The sequence below is a fragment of the Microcaecilia unicolor genome, chromosome 1, assembly GCF_901765095.1.
Source record: "Microcaecilia unicolor chromosome 1, aMicUni1.1, whole genome shotgun sequence".
In the NCBI taxonomy this organism is placed as follows: Eukaryota; Metazoa; Chordata; class Amphibia; order Gymnophiona; family Siphonopidae; genus Microcaecilia; species Microcaecilia unicolor.
The window spans coordinates 485,358,703-485,381,059 of NC_044031.1; the positions used below are offsets into that span (position 1 = coordinate 485,358,703).

The window sequence follows — 22,357 nt, forward strand, 5'->3', positions numbered from 1 at the left end:
TTTATTTGTTACATTTGTATTCCACATTTTCCCACCTTTTGCAGGCTCAATGTGGCTTGCATATAACCGTTAACGGTGTTAGCTGATTATGGTTTGAACAAATACATAGTATGAATGAATACAAAGTGATATTGTGGTATAATGAGGTATATGTATGGTAGCAGACAGTTGGGGGGAACTTAGAGAGGGAAAGGGGGAAGAAAAGTCAGGTAATGTCCGTTGCAGTCTTTGGTTATGTTGTGTTGGTTATGTTCTGTTTGTAATGCTAGCTCTGCATAAATAAAACAGCTAAAAGCTGTACAGAGATGGGGGTTTTGAGACAGAACCCTGACAGATGCAGAAGGTAGTCAAGCTTTTGAACTGAACAAAAATACAGGGCTTTGTCTTTAAACCAGATGGCAAATATTCTCTATTTGAACTCATGAGATTTTTGCGTGAATACCTTTCTAGAAGCCAAACTCTTCACATTGCTTTGTAGAAATCAAAGCAAGCCTGTCTAAAGAGTGTAAGGGAGTGAAAATCTGATTGAGGTGGCTCATAGAGTAACATTTCTCTGTACAGAGAATGAAGTAACATTTAGTAAAATTCTTGTACAAAATAAAAAAAGAAAAAGAAATGGGGACTTCGAAGGTCTATCAAATGCCATGTGGGCCAATAAAAGCTATCTAGGTCTTTTCAATTTAAAAAAAACGCTCTTCACTGATGACAGATAATCTTCATATTTTATCTTTATTAAAAATTCTTATATACCACTATTAATAATAAAAATATTAAAACAAGGCAGTTTACAACTAAACATACATAAAATATACATCACCTGCCCTGCAAAGATCTTTACTATTCTCCTCCCTCTACATTTAACCACCCAACCTTGTCATACTAACTTTCCAAAACTTGCTGTGATCTGTTTCTATCCTAATCTCTCTACAAAGAGCATTCCACCAGGACATACATTTTTCTTCTCTACAGAGGTCACCGCATCTCAAAAAAGATATAGTGGAATTAGAAAAGGTAAATAAAAAGAGCAACGAAATTGATTAAGGGAATGGGATAACTTCCCTATGAGGAAAGGGCTAAAGAAGCTAGGGCTCTTCAGCTTGGAGAAAAGATGACTGAGGGGAGATATGATAAAGGTCTATAAAGTAATGAATGGAGTGGAACAGATAGATGTGAATCATTTGTTTACTCTTTCCAACAATACTAGGACTACGGGGCACACAATGGAGCTACAAAACAGTAACTTTAAAACAAATTGTAGAAAATATTTCTTCACTCAACGTGCAATTCAACTCTGGAATTCGTTGCCAGACAATATGGTAAAGGCAGTTAGCTTAGCGGGGTTTTAAAAAGGCTTGGATATCTTCCTAAAAGAAAAGATAACTGTTTTATTAGTTATGTTCTTATTATTTTTTGGTTTGTTGTGCTTTCCTATTATTGACTGGAGTTCCTATTTGTTTGGTTATGAGATGTATTTTTCAATGTAAACCGCTCTGTTTTGTAATTGCAATAAGAAACGGTACATAAAAGGAATAAATGATGATTATTAAGATAGACGAATAAAATCCACAGCTAGGTTAAGCAACATAAAATGTATTGTACTGTTTTGGGATCTTGCCAGGTACTTGTAACCTGGATTGGCCACTGTTAGAAACAGGATTCTGGGCTTGATGGACTTTCGGTCTGTCCCAGTATGGCAACACTTATGTACTTATCAGGTGTCCACAAAAGGCTGTACACTGAAATTTAATAGGGGAGATTCAGTTTGTTATCACTATACAAATCCTTGCACTAAAAGTTTCAATACAATAAAGGTTATCCGATTTTCCTAAAGCAAATATACAGTGCAGTCACATGCAGATATACCATGTAGTCACTATTAAAACTTTCTTGGTCAAAGATGTGACAGGGAGACACTTGAAACTCTGCCATATTGGCAAACATTCCGATTCTTATGGGAGCTGATAGTCATGGCAGTGCTAAGTGGATGCTAAGTGGATCTATAAGAGATTAGGAGTACACTGTACGCTATTTAACTGAAAAATAACCAGACTAAAGAAAAACATTTCAAGGAAGTTATAAAACAATTATTCTATTACTCACGTCTTCTGTATTAGCAATAAGTTTTGCTATGAAAAGGCGAATGTTTAAAGGTGTTGATGTATTCCCCAGCTTGCCATGGAGAAACTTCATCCATGGAGGGAGGTCTTGTGGAACTGTTCCCTGAAAACAAAATGTCAGATAATAGCTGAAATAAACAGTTTATATTTAACACCATGAAATAGAGTGCGATATAAGAAACATAACGGCAGATAAAAACCAAATGGCCCATCCAGGCTGCCCATCCACAGAAAAATCACCATCTTTTCCTTTCAAAGAAGCTGTTCAATTAAATGAAAATGCTGGAATTAATACTCAGCCCGCAATGGTCAATAGTTTTTTTAAACACTGACCGCTGCAGGTTTTTTATACCTGGTTGTTCATCACTGGGCCAAACCTGGATATTAGAACTGAACATCAGAGTATAAAAGTGGCCACAGGAACATTTCCATGTACTAGAAATACCGAGACTGGTACCAGGATAACCATCTGAATAAACTTAGGACAGCCTTTTTGCTGTCCTAACTTTACATGGATAGCAGACTGTGACAGGCCACCCTAACATATCTAGATTATGCCACTAAAAATACAATATATACCTGGTGAGCAGGACTTATCTGGATCGGAGCCATCCCTATTCAGATAAGAACTGCTGAATATCAATCCAATAGTTTTCTGTTCTTGTTATGAATTATTGCAGCCTGCGTCATAACAGATTACTATGTAAGATCATGGGTATTAGCAAAATATTCCACACATCCTGCTTAAAACACACCTCCAACATGCCCCCTTGCTATCTGGTCAAACTGTAGTGTAAACAGTCCAAATTCTGCCATTTGAAATTGCGATTTGGACGTTTTTCAGCAGATGGTCCATTTATTTAGGCCATCTGATTTGAAAATGAGCATCATATTGTTGTATAAATTAAAAGTTTATCTATTTGTTACATGAGATTATTTTTACATGGGCAAGTGTTTGTTTTCCATGATAGATACCCTAGCTCATTTGTTTTGATTTCTCTGTTTGCAGGGGTCTGCCTGTCTTTTTGTCTGGTACAGTAAATAAAAGCAGTTCCTCATTCTCTTATTGGGTTACCTTGTCAGAACTCACTCTTTCCTGCTGAGGAACAAATTTCACTATCTTTGGTGACACAGATTTGGTGACACAAACTATCATTTTCTTGTGCACAGTTCTACTAACATAAAAATGGGCAACAATTTTCTGCTGACTAATTAAGACTTAGTCACTGAAGGACCTCAGGATTTGAACTTATCCATCCCACTTAATTTTAATCTATTCCGTGACTTGGGAGTAATGAGAAGATATTTCTTTACAGAAAGAGTGGTAAATGCAAAAAAGAAGTTCTTAGAGTAGGTGGTGGAAACAAGAACAATATCTAAATTCACGCCAGCATGGGAAAAGCAGAGGATCTCCAAGGAAGAAGATGGGATTGTAGAGCTGAGCAGTTAATGTGGATGGACAGACTGGATCAGTTACTCTTCTTTTCCTCCTGCTATCATGTTTTACCTTTGAGTATAAAGAAAGACTTGACATGTTAGAGTTTATTTTTTTTTTTGCTTGTTTTGTTTTTTTTAAAAAGAGACTTTCTATTATATGTACTTTGCATTTGATGATTTTCAAACAAACAATACAGGCAATTTCTCTTTCAAAATCTGTGTAAAGATTAAAACATCCACATTGTTTGTAATCATCCATGTCATCTGGCCATTATCCTGAAGAGGCAATAATCAAACAATACAAATTATACAGTTATATCCTGTTTAAAGTGAGCTCTGTCTCAAGTGTATCCCATTTGTTGTACTTTTTTATCACTAAGCCTGATATAAAAGTAACATATGCGAGTTGTTTTGAAAGATAGTTATATCTAGAACATTTATATCAAGAACTTTTCTTCTTTTATAATGTGTCCTATGCTTTTCATGAATTCGATCTAATACAGGGAACTAAAGGTTATGAATTCTATTGGCTAAAAACAACTAGGAATTTACCTCTTCTACTTTGGGTGTGATCTGAGTTTTCTGCATGTATTTAATAAGGCCAGTCATAGCTGCCATACACTCATGCTGATTGAGTTCATCCATCTCAAACTCCATAACATCTTCTTGAACAGTGAATTCTGGATGCTCCTATGGAAATAAAACTGAAGTTATTTATCTTTAATACTTGTTCTCCAATGAGAGTAGCTCAATGGAGTCACTTATGTGGGTCATGTGACTTACATCATATACATCACTGGAAGACCTGGACAGCTTTTCCAAGAAAATGATCCAAGCACTGATAGGGATCCCAACATGGCATCAGACTAAATGTCACACAAATTAGCATGCACAAAAAAATGGTAACTACCAACAGACTGATACAGTAAACTGTGATACCCTCTAGAAATGGTTTACTCTAGATTTTCCAGTTTTTCTTACTCCTGATGCATTAAGAAACATCAGTGTTAAACCATTGTGCTATGAAGGGTACTGCAGTGGGCACATGCACAAATTGTTGATTAAAAAATTGCTCCAGATGTGAAAAAAGAGCAAACTAAAATTTAGTGAGGGTTACTTTTTTGCTCTTTTTCTAGCGCTATATCATTACATCAGTTCAGAGCTGGCTCCCTCTGCATGTTCTAGCAAAATGCACATACACCCCTGCAGATATTTTAGAAAAAGCACTGCTATTGAGATAGACATGGAGGAAGCCACTGCTTGCCCTGGGATTGGTAGCATGGAATGTTACTATTATTTAGGTTTCTACCAGGTACTTGTGACCTGGATTGGCCACTGTTGGAAGAAGGGTACTGGGCTAGGACGGCCACTGGTCTGACCCAGTATGGCAAATTATTACATTCTTAAATACCACCAAAACTGAGCACATCCCAACAGACATCTCGATTCTGATGTTTATATTGTGTAAAATGGGACATGATACAAAGCAGTTAAGAAGGTGCACATGACATTTACTAAGAAATAAAAGAGCAGAGAGCTTAATAATGCAGAGCGTTTAATGATGCAATCACAAGCTTTTAGCTCATTCAGTATAATTACTACCAAAACTGAGACAGTCAAGATATACTGCAACTTTAAAAATATATATATATAACTTGCACATCCATCTTCTCCCACTGCAAACAATGAACACTGAAATCAACCCTTTACCCTTTTCCTGGAATGAAACTGAGCAGCTGTTGGGTCTTGTGAGCTATATGAAAAGCTCTGAACACCAGTGGAGAAATCAAATTGACTCATCTCCTCCCTCAGACTACTGTCCGCCATATATGATTGAGACGACAAATAATGAGGTGCATCTAAATAGAAGAAAAATTGTATTTCTCAATTCAAACACCTGTTCCTCTAACTGATTAAAACTTCTAGAATGACAAAGAAACAAATACACTCAAAGAAACACTGGTTTATTAGCCTAATTGAAACAGTTAAAAAAAATTAAACACTTTTAGGATGAAATAAAGAATAAAACTTTCTCCAACATGTACTACAGATAAGGCTATTGAGACCTGCTTAGACACTTCAAAAGGCAGTTTTTTGTTTTTTTACTAAAACATGGACAATAGCTATAAATACTTGCATGAGATTATCAAACTGTGGGATGTGTACGGGGGTGGAGGAATCTTTAACAGGATAACACCTATTGTGGCCCATTATAGAAAAGAAATAGGTACTAATGGTATTGGTGGGGTTTGAGCTTGGATCATGTGATTGAGGGATTGGGAGAAGGGGACACTGAGAATAGGTGGTGATGCCACAGGCGGCTGTTCAACTGCTAGTGCCAGAGCCATGCTACATGCATGGTAAAGGCCCGCACTATTGGCCCAGGCATATAATGCAATGCTTGTGCATTGTGTGCCCTGTATTGTAAATGCAGGGCAGATGAGATCCCACACCCTGCATTTACCAGCCCCTTAGTGTTTGCAAGAACAGAGTGTGGATTTCCTGGTTTATAATACCATTGTGAGACACAAAGCAGAAGGGAAAGGGAAATGGGACTTGATATACCGCCTTTCTGAGGTTTTTGCAACTACATTCAAAGCTGTTTACATATATTCAGGTACTTATTTTGTAACAGGGGCAATGGAGGGTTAAGTGATTTGCCCAGAGTCACAAGGAGCTGCAGTGGGAATCAAACTCAGTTTCCCAGGATTAAAGTCCACTGCACAAACCACTAGGCTACTCCTCCACGCTAGAAAAAGAGCAAAAAAAAAATAACCCCCACTAAATTTTAGCTTGCTCTTTTTTCACATCTGGAGCAATTTTTTTAATCAACAAGGTGAGTAATACATGGAAGTTGATAAGGATAAAGCAGAACTGCTTAACAATTATTTCTGTTCTGTGGTCACAGATGAAAGGCCGGGGGTAGGACTGTAGAAAACAAATGAAAAAGGGGATGGATATATGACAGACCAAGACCCATTCTTGCGAGGACAGTACCCTTGAGGAGCTAGTCAGTGGTGTAGCAAGGGCGGGGTGGCCCGCCCCGGGTGTCATCGGGTGAGGGGGTGCTTCTCTCCCACTGCTCCGCCTTTAAATTTTTTTTTTTTCTGAGGCGCCGGAAAGTGGCAGGCAGCGCACCTCGCGTCTGCCCTGCTAGTAAAGAAGATCTCGCTGACGTCGTCATCCTTCCCACACTGAGTCCCGCCCGCCCTTGCGGTAACAGGAAGTTGCCTCAGAGGGGGTCGGGACTCAATGTGGGAAGGGCGACGACGTCAGCGAGATCTTTACTAGCAGGGCAGACACGAGGCCGCGCTGCCTGCCACTTTCCGGCGCTTTGAAAAAAATTTTTTAAAGCAGGACAGGGTAGGAGAACGGATCTCAGGTCGGGTCGGGGGATTCAGAGGGGAGAAGGGGATTGGGGAGGGGTGGGGGCGCTCAGAGGGGTGCTTAAAGGGGATTAGGGAGGGTGGGAGAGCATCAAGGAGGGGAGGGGTGGGGGCGCTCAGAGGGGTGCTTAATGGGGATTAGGGAGGGTGGGGGAGCTCAGAGAGGGGAGAAGGGGATTGGGGAAGGGTGGGGGAGCTCAGAGGGGTGCTTAAAGGGGGTTAGGGAGGGTGGGGGAGCTCAGAGGGGTGCTTAAAGGGGATTAGGGAGGGTGGGGAAGCTCAGAGAGGGGAGAAGGGGATTGGGGAAGGGTGGGGGAGCTCAGAGGGGTGCTTAAAGGGGATTAGGGAGGGTGGGGGAGCTCAGATGGGAGAAGGGGTCTGAAGCTGGAACTGGGGTCTGACAAGGGGGCAGGAGGGAAAATGGGTCTGGGGCTGAAAGGGGGGGATGCAAGGCATGTGGTGGATGAAGGGGACTGGAACTGGGGGCTGAAAAGAGGGGGCAGAGAGGGGACAGATCCTGGATGGAAGGGGGGCACGTGAGGGAGAGCAGACCCTGAACGGATGGGAGAGGGAGGGCAGACGGATTGAAGGGGCAGAGAGAAAGGGCAGATGGTGGGTGGAAGGGGAGAGAGAAAGAGGGCAGACTGGGGCAAATGGTGGATGAAGGGGCAGAGATAGAGGGCAGATGTTGATGGAAGGGGGAGAGAGAGATGGCAGACTGGGGCAGATGATGCATGGAAGGGGCAGAAGTGAATGGAAGGGAGAGAGGGCAGACACTGGATGGCAGAGAGAGAGCGAAGACAGATGCTGGATAGAAGGAAGACAGTGAAAAGATGAGGAAAGCAGAAACCAGAGACAACGAACTGTAAATATATATTTTTATTTTTTTGCTTTAGGATAAAGTAGTATTGTAGCTGTGTTAATAAATGTTTATAATAGAACATGTAAATAAGGTAATCTTTTTATTGGACTAATTTTAATACATTTTACTTTCAGAGAACAAAACCCCCTTCCTCAGGTCAGGATAGGACACTAACAGTACTATACTGAATTGACCTGAGGAAGGAGGTTATTAGTCCAATAAAATGATATTATTTGTTTTATTTCTATTTGTTAATTTGTAAAGTGGTGATTGGTATTTGTTAGTTTTTTCAAATTTACATCTGCTGTCTTTATATTTTGCACAGTACTAGAGGACATTTTCTGTTTTTGTGGTGTTGCATTGTATGCAGAGTCTGGCATCGGGGGTTCAGTTTAATTTTTGTCTAAATACAAAGTTTATGATTACTTATTCTATAGTGGATTAGGGTGTATCTATTTGTGAAAAAGACATGGCTTTCGGTTGGCACTGACTGTGCAGGATCGACGATCTGTACTAATCTGTCTGTTTTCGTTTTACAATAGGTGAATTGATGTTCTAGTGCTCACTGTAGTGTTTAAGATGCATTCCTTTTCCTTGTGTGACTCGTACAAATTACTGCTTATGGTATGGTAGAATTGCTCTATAGGTCCTGAGTGTTTTGTATTCTCGGTATGCCTAGTACTGGATTTCGAGGGGGGGGGGGGGGGTGTTAAAAAATGACCGGCCCCGGGTGTCAACTACCCTAGCTATGCCACTGGAGCTAGTTAAACTAAAAGGAGACAAAGCAATGGGGCCTGGTGGGATATATCCGAGGGTGCTCAAGGAACTCGGAGAAGTTCTGGCAGTTCCGCTGACTGACCTCTTCAATGCTTCACTAGAGTCTGGAGGGGTCCCAGAGGACTGGAGAAGGGCGGGTGTGGTCCCTTTGCAGAAAAGTAGGAGTAAGGAGGCTGGGAATTACAGACCTGTCACCCTGACCTTGGTGGTGGGACAAGCACACAAGATCTCTAATGGAGAGGAAGGGATAGTAGATGACATGGAAGGGCAGACTGGATAGGCAGTTTGGTCTTTGGCTGCCTTCATATATCTATGTTTCTATGTAGGTTTGAAAGTCAACAGCACACAGTTCAAAAACAGATGTCTCTTCTGGACCATATCTAATACATAAACTCTGTGCTGCCAAAGCTGCCAGCAGCAAAAGGTAATCAACACTGCAGGCAGATTTAAACCCTGGCTGAAAACCAAGCATTGTGAAACAATCTCCGATATTCCTAAGCTTTATAAAGAAAGGATACTATACCTGACTCGCCGTTTGCTGTGTTCCTTGCTTCCTGACGAATTGCAACATACTTTTTCTTTCGCTCTAAGGGAACCTTTAGTAAGGGAAAATGGCTGTTAATGTTAAATTACTTTTTTTTAATCAAAATTAATTTTTATAAAGTCACTTTTTTAAAGTGGATTTTATTTAATCTATTATTATATCACTGGTACTAACAGCATAATACTCTATACTGCTTATGTGATTAATTGTTGGCAGTTATTTAGCACTTTCAATCAGTTTCAGTATACAGAGGCTCATTGTCAAAGCACATAGATTTACAAAGTTATACAGTGACCTATGGAACTTTGTAAGTCTGTGTGTTTTGAAAATGATTGCCTTAACCAAAATGATGCCACTCATGAACTGATAACTTACAGCCCATTGATTTAAAAACTGCAATGAGTTGTTCTGTTTCCTGCTTTCTATGAGAAAATATAGATACAATTTATGTGCTTTTAGCTCACTTATTAATAAAATTTCCTTTGATCTGTCAGCTTCTATACTTAAAACCCTGATTTCCAGGTAGCTCTATGCTCCCTCCAATGCGTTCTCCCACATATTCAGCTTCCTTTGGCTATTTAAGAAGCAATTCTATAAAACAGGTGCTAATATTTATGATATAGTTTGCGCATAAATGTTCAGAATACTAGCATGTGTGTATAAATGCTTAGAATAAGGAGAAAATGGAGTGGGGGAGTAGTCTTGCAGTTAGAGCACCAGCCTTGACATCCAGAAGTGGATGGTTCAAATCCCACTGCTGCTCCTTGTGATCTTGGGCAAGTCACTTAACACTCCATTGCCTCAGGTACAAACTTAGATTGTGAGCCCTCCAGGGACAGGGAAATACCCAGTGTACCTGAATGTAACTCATCTTGAGCTACTACTGAAAAAGGTGTGAGCTAAATATAAATAAATAAATAAATATTAGAATGTATGATTGGCAGTATCAGGGCCATGCCAACAGGGTAAGCGAGGTAAGCATGGCAGGGGGGCGCTTCCCTCTGGGGGGCGCCGCCGCACCATGCTCACCTCGCTCGCCCTCCCGCTCCCATTGTTCAACTTCCCGCCCTCTTCTCCCCCCCCCAACATCCATTTTCTTTTTTTTTCCTTTTTAATTTACCTCCGTGGCGGTTCCGGCAGCGCAGCGTCAGTGAAGGAGGCGGCGCTCCCGACGTCTCTAGCCTTCCCTTCGCTGTGTTCCACCTTCTTCTGACGTCAAGGAAATGACGTCAGAAGAAGGCGGACACAGCGAAGGGAAGGCTAGAGACGTCGGGAGCACTGCCTCCTTCACTGACGCTGCGCTGCTGGAACCGCCACGGAGGTAAATTTAAAAAGAAAAAAAAAGAAAAGGGATGTTGGGGGGAGAGAAGAGGGCGGGCAGTTGAACAATGGGAGTGGGAGGGCAGGGGAGAGACGAAAGCATGGATGTGAAGGGGGAGGGGAGAAGAGGGCGGGCCAGGCTAGGCCAGGCCAACTGGGACATGATGGGACATGGGAGCAAGAGGAGAGAGAGGCGCATGGATGCGAGAGGGGTCACTGTACAGTGGCATAACCAGACCTCGACGGGAGGGGGGCAAGAGACCAAGATGGGGTGGACACATTTTGGCCTGCCCTTCCTGTGGCCGTTACTACCTCCCTCCCCCTCCCCCCCCGCTGCCGCAAAGGTACCATGGCTGGCGGGGGTCATGCTCAGTTTCATTAAAATGAGTGTGCACAGTGACTGAAAACAGGACAAGGTGCCAGGCAATGTGAGACCAGCGCGGGACTAACGCTTTAGCTGGCGGGGGGTGGGGAATCCCGCCAGCCAAACTGGGGGCCCAGAACCAATTTGGGGGGCCCTGGCCCCCCGCAGAAACGCCACTGCTGTCATATATGCAAGCATCATCCATCAGCTGTGACCTGATTGGGGGGGGGGGGGGGGGGAGCCAAAAACACCAAATTCAAAAAAAGACTAGCCACAGGTGAATATATATAACCTTCATTACTTACCTCTACTTCAACAGGAAATGTATAGCAACGCTGTAGGTCAATTAGGTTTTCAAAAATTAGCAGGTTCTGCAATAAAATACATTTTTTAATTTGAAATCAGAGTATTTAGATAGGGTCCAGCTTCCTAAGTTCACTGAGGTGTAAGCTGAGTTATTGTGTTGGCTGGTTAGCCTCAAGGAGGTATTGTCTGCCATTAAATATTTGCCATCTCATAAATCACCAGGGATTGATGGTTTTCCAAATGAGTTTTACCATAAATTTGCTTCAGAGCTAGCTCCTTTTTTATGAGATCTTATTAATGTGGTTCTCCAAGGGGACCCTTCACCAGGGTTGATGATGGCCCCAACAGCTGTTATTCCAAAAGAAAATAAGGACAAAATGGAATGTTCTTCCTACCATCCTACTTCTGTCCTTACTACAGATGTTAAAATTGTGGTGAAAATCTTGGTCATGACGTTGGTTGTTGCCTTGCTGCCGCTTATTCATCCCAACCAGGTTAGTTTTATCCAGAATAGACAAATGACAGACAATATTTGGCATATGATCAACCTTAATTTTATATTACAGAGAGAAAAGATACCAGCTTGTCTTAGTATTGATGCAGAAAAAGCGTTTGATAGTCAGTGTAGCCTTTCATGGTGTGACCCTAGAGAAGTTTTGAATCTCTCCCATGTATGTTCTCTATTCGGCCCCTTGTGTGTGAATTAACGGGAGGGGGGGGGATGTTTCTTTTGGGGGGGGCAGGGGTACATATCAGGGTTGCTCTCTTTCGCCCTTGCTTTTCTGTGGAGCCTTTTGCTGTGGCTGTCTGGACAAACCCCAATATTATAGGGGTATGGGTGGGATATCATGATTACAAACTCACTCTTTTTGAGGATGAGGTGTTATTATCTCTCACCCAATCGATGATCTCTTTTCCTAATCTGATTTGGGAGATAAGATGTCACAAGTAGGAAATGAAGCAGAAGCAGGGAGACCATAGCGAGGCTTGGCTAACAGGAAGAACAACAACAGGAAATGAAGCAGAAGCAGGGAGACCAAAGCGAATAGGAAGAAGAACAGGAAAGAAAGCAGACTGGAGAAGTCACAGAGTTAGATTCACAGAAACAGTAGGTCTGAACATAAGGGCACGGCTACAACTGTGACACAAAGCCTGTTATCCCACTGATAGGTTCATGTGCAGAGGCAGAAGTTGCTGCCAACTGGAGCAGAGCAGAGGTTTACTAGAGGACTAATTCTCTTGGCTCAAACCACTGCATTTGACTCCTAACTCATTTGCCCTGTCCTTTATCCTCACCTCTTTATTCCATACCCTTAATTGTTCTGTCTGTTTACCTGTCTTTATACTCGCCTCTTTTCCCTACCCTTCATTGTTCTGTTTACCTGTCTTATCTAGATTGAAAGATCTTTGAGCAGGGACTGTCTTTTGTGTATGGTGTACAGCACTGCGTATGCCTTGTAGTGCTATATAAATGATAAGTAGTAGTAGTAGGAAACCGTGCATAAGTTGCAGCAACATGGTGCTAATTAGTTCCTGTGGTCTCTATGATGGCTCTACTCAGCCCTATTTGTCCACAAAGAACCCCCATGACAGGTAAGTAATCTTGCTATTTATAGATACAGTTAATGTTTGACAGAATAAGGTCTATTTTTTTAACCAGACAAGTATTTCCAAATAAATCAATTACAAAGCAGCGTAAATGACTAGACAATTCAGTTTACTTCCTGTATTAATAGATTTCATTTAAACCAACTGTATGGAACATATTTCTCACTTTGTCTACATTGTTATCTCCCTATAACTCACCTTTTCTGTTTTTTCTGTAAAGAGGAAGCCTTGATAAAATTTAGCATCTGTAAAGGCACGGCTGATAACAGCGATGGCACAGTTGTAAGCAGCACAGTGGTACTGTCTTCTTTTCTCAAACAGCTGTGTCTCACCTGCCATATTTTCACTAAATGAATCGTAACAGGACCTTTGAAATGAACAGGAAGATGTTTTTAGTCTTTTTAAAGCTATATAAATTTTAATTCTTTATTGCAGAATACAGCCAACAAACATGTTCTTAATGAAAATATTCTAAGAACTTATCTAACTTATCTTCACACCTGAGAAAAAAATTTTCCATCCATAAAACTTTTAATAGTATAAAACTCAAGCTCCAATCTAACAAATTAGAATATTCTTATTGCTTTGTTTGAATATTCTGCCCTACCCCTCCCACCATTCACTTGATGATTTTCTGAAATTACATTTTTATGGCAGGATGCTGCCTCTTCTCTGAGTAAATCTCAAAAGTCCAAAGATTTAGACATATACCACATTATGCAAGTCTAAATACACACCAAACAGTATCTTTAGCATTACTAAGGGGTCGATGCTCAAAAGTCCCTGATAAAAACTGTGTTCATTTAGTTTCATGTTAGAAGTTATCAATTTTGAAAGTGAGAGTGATGCTCAAAGGTAATTGCATGCAAATGAGATTCACATAAATTTAGCAAGCATCTCGGCAGGGAAAGCACCTAGCACAAGAACAGAACAATCTCTCGGTATGTGTCCATGTTCTGCGCATGCCCAGGAATCCCACTGCTATACTCTCTCCTTTCCCCTGCAGTACTTGCTGGCTCCACTGCCACCCTGTCTCCTTTACCCTCCCAGTGCTCCGATTCTGGTTCTACCCTCCTCCTGCAGCTCACTTGCCTTCCCTCAGGCTGCCCCCAATGATTTTTGCTTGGGAATCTCCTCCTTGCTGAAAGCCCCTCCCCAGTTGATACAGGGGCTTTCCCCAGCTGATTAGCTGTCTGCTTGGTTCTCCACCTCCCCCCCCCCCCCCAGCTGACATCATAGGGGCTTTCCTCCAACTGATTGGCTGTCTGCCTCTATGATGTCAGCTGGGAAGGGGTGGAGAAACAAGCAGACAGCCAATCAGCTGGGGGAAAGCCTCTATGTTGTCAACTGGTGGGGGGAGGCTTTCAGCAAGAAGGAAATTCCCAAGTGAAATCATCAGGGGGGGAAGGCAAGTAAGTTGCAGAAGGAAGGTGGAGCCAGCATCACAGCAATTTGCTACTGAAAAAAAATCTCCTCCTTCCTGAAAGCCCCTCCCCCCTCCCAAACACTTGTTTCTCCACCCCTCTAAGCTGTTCTTGCTCTCGGATAAGTTTTCCTATTGAAAAATGCAAGCAGAATGCTGCTCCCAGAAATCGCCCTCAAAGACAACTCCAGACCTCATGGAAAATTCTGCACGTTAAAGGTAGGCGCTCCTTTCTGTGCATTGCTCGGAATGATCATTTTAATACTAATGAAAGAAGTAACTAACTTGTTAGTCTCACTCACACAAGGAGTGACACAGGCTGCACATACTGCAGCAGGACATGTATTTATCCACTCCTACCCTAGCTAAGATAAATATTAAACCATCTCTGACCTTATGTTATTTAGCGCGTAATGTTCAAAGGGGTTCTGCGTCCATCTGACCGATCGCATTAGTAGGTAACGATAATCCTATGCGAGTGTTTTACAACAGACTGATTATTTACAGTGGGGGAAATAAGTATTTGATCCCTTGCTGATTTTGTAAGTTTGCCCACTGACAAAGACATGAGCAGCCCATAATTGAAGGGTAGGTTATTGGTAACAGTGAGAGATAGCACATCACAAATTAAATCCAGAAAATCACATTGTGGAAAGTATATGAATTTATTTGCATTCTGCAGAGGGAAATAAGTATTTAATCCCTCTGGCAAACAAGACCTAATACTTGGTGGCAAAACCCTTGTTGGCAAGCACAGCGGTCAGACGTCTTCTGTAGTTGATGATGAGGTTTGCACACATGTCAGGAGGAATTTTGGTCCACTCCTCTTTGCAGATCATCTCTAAATCATTAAGAGTTCTGGGCTGTCGCTTGGCAACTCGCATCTTCAGCTCCCTCCATAAGTTTTCAATGGGATTAAGGTCTGGTGACTGGCTAGGCCACTCCATGACCCTAATGTGCTTCTTCCTGAGCCACTCCTTTGTTGCCTTGGCTGTATGTTTTGGGTCATTGTCGTGCTGGAAGACCCAGCCACGACCCATTTTTAAGGCCCTGGCGGAGGGAAGGAGGTTGTCACTCAGAATTGTACGGTACATGGCCCCATCCATTCTCCCATTGATGCGGTGAAGTAGTCCTGTGCCCTTAGCAGAGAAACACCCCCAAAACATAACATTTCCACCTCCATGCTTGACAGTGGGGACGGTGTTCTTTGGGTCATAGGCAGCATTTCTCTTCCTCCAAACACGGCGAGTTGAGTTCATGCCAAAGAGCTCAATTTTTGTCTCATCTGACCACAGCACCTTCTCCCAATCACTCTCGGCATCATCCAGGTGTTCACTGGCAAACTTCAGATGGGCCGTCACATGTGCCTTCCGGAGCAGGGGGACCTTGCGGGCACTGCAGGATTGCAATCCGTTATGTCGTAATGTGTTACCAATGGTTTTCGTGGTGACAGTGGTCCCAGCTGCCTTGAGATCATTGACAAGTTCCCCCCTTGTAGTTGTAGGCTGATTTCTAACCTTCCTCATGATCAAGGATACCCCACGAGGTGAGATTTTGCGTGGAGCCCCAGATCTTTGTCGATTGACAGTCATTTTGTACTTCTTCCATTTTCTTACTATGGCACCAACAGTTGTCTCCTTCTCGCCCAGCGTCTTACTGATGGTTTTGTAGCCCATTCCAGCCTTGTGCAGGTGTATGATCTTGTCCCTGACATCCTTAGACAGCTCCTTGCTCTTGGCCATTTTGTAGAGGTTAGAGTCTGACTGATTCACTGAGTCTGTGGACAGGTGTCTTTCATACAGGTGACCATTGCCGACAGCTGTCTGTCATGCAGGTAACGAGTTGATTTGGAGCATCTACCTGGTCTGTAGGGGCCAGATCTCTTACTGGTTGGTGGGGGATCAAATACTTATTTCCCTCTGCAGAATGCAAATAAATTCATATACTTTCCACAATGTGATTTTCCGGATTTAATTTGTGATGTGCTATCTCTCACTGTTACCAATAACCTACCCTTCAATTATGGGCTGCTCATGTCTTTGTCAGTGGGCAAACTTACAAAATCAGCAAGGGATCAAATACTTATTTCCCCCACTGTATGTATATATTAGGATTTATTTGCCACCTTTTTGAAGGAATTCATTCAAGGCGGTGTACAGTAAGAATAGATCAAACATGAGTAATAGGCAATTACAGCAGCAAAAATATTCAAACAATAGAAAGTATGTCATAATATACTACTTACAATGTCAACACAATACGTAATAGAACATTTTAATTGATAATGAAGAGTAAAGCAAAGATGGAACATAGAGATAGGTAAGAGAGTAATAAGAGTTAGAAAGTAAAGTGGTACCATGCACAAATTCACTCCTGCTCCAAAAGGTGGAAATCTGTGTGTGTACCTCCCCCTAATTAGTAAAACACACAGGTAACAGACCTCTCAGATTAGTGAGTATGAAGGATACCCCACAGGTCAGTGCAGAAACAACTTAAAAGTAGAGTGTTGCTGAACACATCAAATCTCCCCAAATTCTTCTTCCTCAAGGCACACAGACTATTACCCCAATATTGAGTGGATATATGTTACATCAGGTAGCTCTACTGAGGTAAAATTCCTAGATATCATAAAATGACTTCTTCTTGGACTAACTGGTCCAGGAACTGACAAGAGGAAGAGTTATTTTAGATGTAGTGGAATGCAAGGCATAGTACAAGTGGTAATGGTGCTGGGTCTGCTAGGAAACAGTGCTGGAACTCGTTGCCGGAGGGTCTTAACAGCAATTAGCGTATCTGAGTTTTAAAACGTTTTTGACAAGTTCCTGGAAGAAAAGTCCATAGTCTGCTACTTAGATAGTTATGGGAGAAACCACTGCTTGTCCTGGGATTGGTAAGCATGTAATTATGCTGCTAATTGGGTTTCTGCCAAGTACTTGTGATATAGATTGGACGCTATAGGAAGCAGGATACTGTGCTAGATGGACCATTGGTCTGACCCAGTATGGCTATTCTTATGTTTTTATATTTATGGAAATGGTAAACAAGCAATTCATATTGCTTGTTTACCCTTTCCATGAAGCCCCATTTGGAGTACTGCGTGCAGTTCTGGAGACCGCACCTACGGAAAGATATAAACAGGATGGAGTTGGTTCAGAGGGCGGCTACAAAATTAGTAAGTGGTCTTAAATAAAAAAATTATAGGGACAGGCTTATGAACCTCCACATGTATACGCTGGAAGTGAGGAGACATGATAGAAACTTTTAAATATCTCAAGGGCATTTATGTACAGGAAGAGAGCCTTTTTCAAATGAAGAAGAGCTCTGGAATGAGGGGGCATATGACATAGTTAAGAGGGAATAGGCTTAGGAGTAACCTAAGGAAGTATTATTTCACAGAGAGGGTGGTGGAGGCGTGGAATGGCCTCCTGGTGGAGGTGGTAGAGTCAAGGACTGTTCCAGAAATTAAAAAGGCATGGGATCGCTTAGGAACAGGAAGAATTAGGGGTTACAGAGGATGGGCAGACTGGATGGGTCATATGGTCTTTATATGCCGTCATGTTTTTATATCTACCTGTTCCACTCCACTCAGGATTTTATAGACCTCTATTATATTTCCCCTTAGTTGTCTTTTCTGGAAGCCTACTGATACGCCAGATCTAAAGGTGTTCTGTAAGGTACTGATCAACATTTTAACAGCTCAAAGTCCATGATCAACTGGAGCCATATCAGGAATGGTGCTGCTTTATACTTTTCAATAAAATGTAAATGGGGAGGGGGTGGTTGAGAGAATTAAAGTTAAGCAGGTTATGTTTAAAACAAATAAAACAAAATAAACTCTTTGTAGATAACTGAAGAATTTCTTCACATCAGCCTCTGAATTCAACAACTAAGAAACTGGGAATATTAATTTTTCTTTTTCTGCATGTTGTATACAGGTAGAAATGTTACAAATGGAAAAGTTAAAAATGTTTCTTTCAACAGTTTTCTTTTGCATTAGCTTTTCTCCAAAGCCACACTTGATATTTTGAATTATAGGTGCCTTGTGTATTTAAAATGTCACAAAAAGTATAGAAGTCAAATGCTAGAAAACATTGATAAAACAGGGAAATCAACACAGCAAAAATTTATTGCATTGCAGTTGATAACCTTTGTATTAAAGATATGGAACATAGTAAGCGACGGCACATAAAGACCTGAATGGTCCATCCAGTCTGCTCAACAGTCACATTCATTATCAATTCAAGATTTTAAATCAACAATGAATGTGATTATCTACTTGATCATGGTCTTTCTTTGGTGTTTCCGAAACATAGACCACAGAAGTCCGCCCGGCTCTGTCCTTATGTTCCAACTACTGGAGCTGCAGTCAAAGCTCACTCCAACCTATCTAAATTTGTCTTGTCAATTGTGAGACAAAGACTGTAAAAGTCTGCCTGGCACTGTTACTCGCTTTAACATCCTCCTTTAATCTCCAACTATGCTCCACCTCCCCCACTCATCAAAATGGTCACTGTCTTGATCTCATCTTCTCCTCCAACTGTTCACCCTCTAGTTTCCTTGCCTCTGATCTTCCCCTCTCTGATCACCATCTTATAACTTTCACACTTAAATCTCCTCCCTCCCAGTCCCATCCTATTTTATCTAATTTATCTAGGAATCTTCACAATATTGACCCTTCATCTCTATCCTCCCATGTTTCAAACCTCCTCTCTACTGTGGCACCATCCACGTCTGTCAACGAGGCTCTTTCTTCTTACAATACTCTATCCTCTGCCTTAGACACTCTTGCACCTTTGATGACCAGCCCTATAAGGCGTACAAAACCCCAACCTTGGCTGACTTCTAATATCCACTACCTACGTTCCTGTACCCTCTCCATCGAACGCCTCTGGCGGAAATCTCGGGCCCTTGCTGATTTCTTACACTTTAAGTTCATGCTGACCTCCTTCCAATCTGCTCTTTTACGTGCCAAACAGGATTATTATATCCAACTGACCAACTCTCTTGGCTCTAACCCTCGACTTCTCTTCACCACATTGAACTCTCTCCTCAAGGTGCCCCCTCCCCCAACTCCCCCTTCATTATCTCCTCAGACCCTTGCTGAATTCTTTCACGACAAGGTTCAAAAGATAAACCTTTAATTCTCTACCTCGCCACCTCTCCCTCCGCTAGTCCGTTCCCCTCTCTCTCTCCTTCCCCTCATTCCTTTTCCTCCTTTCCTGAAGTTACTATAGAGGAAACTACACTTCTTTCTTCCTCAAAATGTACCACCTGTTCTTATGATCCCATTCCAACCCACCTTCTTAATACCATCTCACCTGCTCTTATTTCTTTTATCTGTCACATTCTCAACCTCTCACTTTCCACTGCAACTGTCCCTACTGCCTTTAAACATGCTGTGGTCACACCTCTCCTTAAGAAGCCTTCACTCGACCCTACTTGTCCCTCTAATTACCGACCCATCTCCCTCCTTCCTTTTCTCTCCAAATTACTTGAGCGTGCTGTTCACCACCGCTGCCTTGATTTTCTCTCCTCACATGCTATTCTTGACCCACTACAATCTGGTTTTCGCCCTCTCCACTCAACCGAAACTACGGTTACTAAAGTCTTCAATGACCTATTACTGGCTAAATCCAGAGGTCTCTATTCCATCCTCATTCTTCTTGATCTTTCCGCTGCTTTTGACACTGTCGATCACAGCATATTCCTTGATACCCTGTCCTCACTTGGATTCCAGGGCTCTGTCCTTTCCTGGTTCTCTTCCTACCTCGCCCTCCGCACCTTCAGTGTTCACTCTGGTGGATCCTCTTCTACTTCTATCCCTCTGCCTGTCGGTGTACCTCAGGGTTCTGGTTCTTGGTCCCCTCCTCTTTTCTATCTACACTTCTTCCCTTGGTTCATTAATCTCATCCCATGGCTTTTCCTACCATCTCTATGCTGATGACTCCCAAATCTACCTTTCTACCCCTGATATCTCACCTTGCATCCAAACCAAAGTTTCAGCATGCTTGTCTGTCATTGCTGTCTGGATGTCTCAACGCCACCTGAAATTCAACATGACCAAAACCGAGCTTCTCATTTTTCCCCCCAAACCCACCTCCCCACTCCCCCCATTTTCTATTTCTGTTGATGGCTCTCTCATTCTCCCTGTCTCCTCAGCTCGAAACCTTGGGGTCATCTTTGACTCTTCTCTCTCCTTCTCTGCTCATATCCAGCAGATCGCCAAGACCTGTCGTTTCTTTCTTTACAACATCCGTAAAATCCGCCCCTTTCTTTCCGAGCACTCTAACAAAACCCTCATCCACACTCGTCACCTCTCATTTAGACTACTGCAATCTGCTTCTTGCTGGCCTCCCACTTAGTCACCTCTCCCCTCTCCAATCGGTTCAAAACTCTGCTGCCTGTCTCGTCTTCCGCCAGGGTCGCTTTACTCATACTACCCCTCTCCTCAAGTCACTTCACTGGCTCCCTATCCGTTTTCGCATCCTGTTCAAACTTCTTCTACTAACCTATAAATGTACTCACTCTGCTGCTCCCCAGTATCTCTCCACACTCGTTCTTCCCTACACCCCTTCCCGTGCACTCCGCTCCATGGATAAATCCTTCTTATCTGTTCCCTTCTCCACTACTGCCAACTCCAGACTTCACGCCTTCTGTCTCGCTGCAGCCTACGCCTGGAATAAACTTTGAGTCCCTACGTCTTGCCCCATCCTTGGCCACCTTTAAATCTAGACTGAAAGCCCACCTCTTTAACATTGCTTTTGACTCGTAACCACTTGCCTCCACCTACCCTGCTCTCCTCCTTCCTGTACACATTGATTTGATTACTTTATTTTTTGTCTATTAGATTGTAAGCTCTTTGAGCAGGGACTGTCTTTTTCTCTTTGTGCAGCGCTGCGTACGCCTTGTAGCGCTATAGAAATGCTAAATAGTAGTAGTAGTAGCACTGCCCTCAAGTTCCATACTACTGGAGTTTTCGTTGAAGCTTTCTCCAGCCCATCCTAAACCGAATTGCTATATGCAGAACTCAGATCATACATGCCAGCCCAGCACCGGCCTTACTTGATGCAGCCTGAATCACCATCTAAGCACCACTTGACATGCAAACAATATGCAACCCTTTAAGTTTTGCTTTTTTATATCATTCTTTTTCTGATTAGAGATCCTCTGTGTTCATTCCATGCCTTTTTGAATTCCAGCAGACTTTTTTTATCCATCACTTCCCTCAGGATGGCATTCCAGGCATCAACCACTCTCTCCCTGAAAAAGAATGTTCTTACATTACTCCTAAGTCTACCATCCCGCAACCTCAATTCATATCCACTAGTTTTACCACTTTCCCTTTTCTGGAAAATATTTGTTTCTATATCTTTCAAGTATTTCAACATCTGTATCATATCTCCACTGTCCCTGCTCTCCTCTAAGGTATATATATTCAGGTCTTCCAGTCTCTTCTCATATGTCCTTTGGTGCCAGCCCCATATCATTCTTGTCACCTTCCTCTAGACCATTTCAAGTCTTCTTACATCTTTAGCAAGATATGGCCTCCAAAACTGAACACAATACTCCAGGTGGGGCCTCAATACCTTTCTTCATACACCTCTCTCTATACATCCTATCATCCTTCTGGAGACGGCCACCACCTTGACACACAGTTTCATTGCTTTCAGATTCTCAGACATCACCCCAAGATCCCTCTTCCTGTCTGTGCATATCAGCCTCTCACTGCCTAGCACATATGTCTCCTTTGGATTTCTATTCCCTAAGTGCATCACTTTGCATTTCTTTGCATTGAATTTTAATTGCCAAACATTAGACCAATCTTTTAACTTCGGCAGATCCTTTTTCATGTTTTCCACTCCCTCCAGAGTGTTCACTCTGTTACAAATCTTGGTATCATCCACAAAAAGGCAGACCTTACCTTCTAACACTTCAGCAATGACGCTCAGAAATATATTGAACAGAATCGGCCCCAGCACTGATCCTTGAGGCACTCCACTAATCACCTTTCCTTCCTCTGAGGGAATTCCATTAACCACCATCTTCTGGCATCTGTCAACCAGTTCCTAATCCAGTTCACCAGTTTGTATCCTAACTTCATCCTGCCAAGTTTATTCAAGAGCCTCCTATGAGGAACCATGACAAAGGCTTTGTTGGAATCTAAGTAAATTATATCTAGCGCACATCCTTGATCCAATTCTCTGGTCACCCAG

The 22,357-nt window shown here is 42.3% G+C and overlaps 1 protein-coding gene across 1 annotated transcript in view; it reads right to left on the minus strand.

Moving 5' to 3' along the window:
* The window catches only part of PRKDC (protein kinase, DNA-activated, catalytic subunit), a 490,177-nt gene that overhangs the window by 275,183 nt on the left and 192,637 nt on the right, over positions 1-22,357 (minus strand). Inside the window, exons 43-48 of the mRNA XM_030214157.1 lie at positions 12,920-13,088; positions 11,113-11,178; positions 9,103-9,175; positions 5,265-5,413; positions 4,107-4,244; positions 2,101-2,220 (exon numbers count right to left, since the gene is read on the minus strand). Coding sequence (XP_030070017.1) covers positions 2,101-2,220; positions 4,107-4,244; positions 5,265-5,413; positions 9,103-9,175; positions 11,113-11,178; positions 12,920-13,088 — 715 coding nt within the window. The remainder of the gene's footprint in view (positions 1-2,100; positions 2,221-4,106; positions 4,245-5,264; positions 5,414-9,102; positions 9,176-11,112; positions 11,179-12,919; positions 13,089-22,357) is intronic.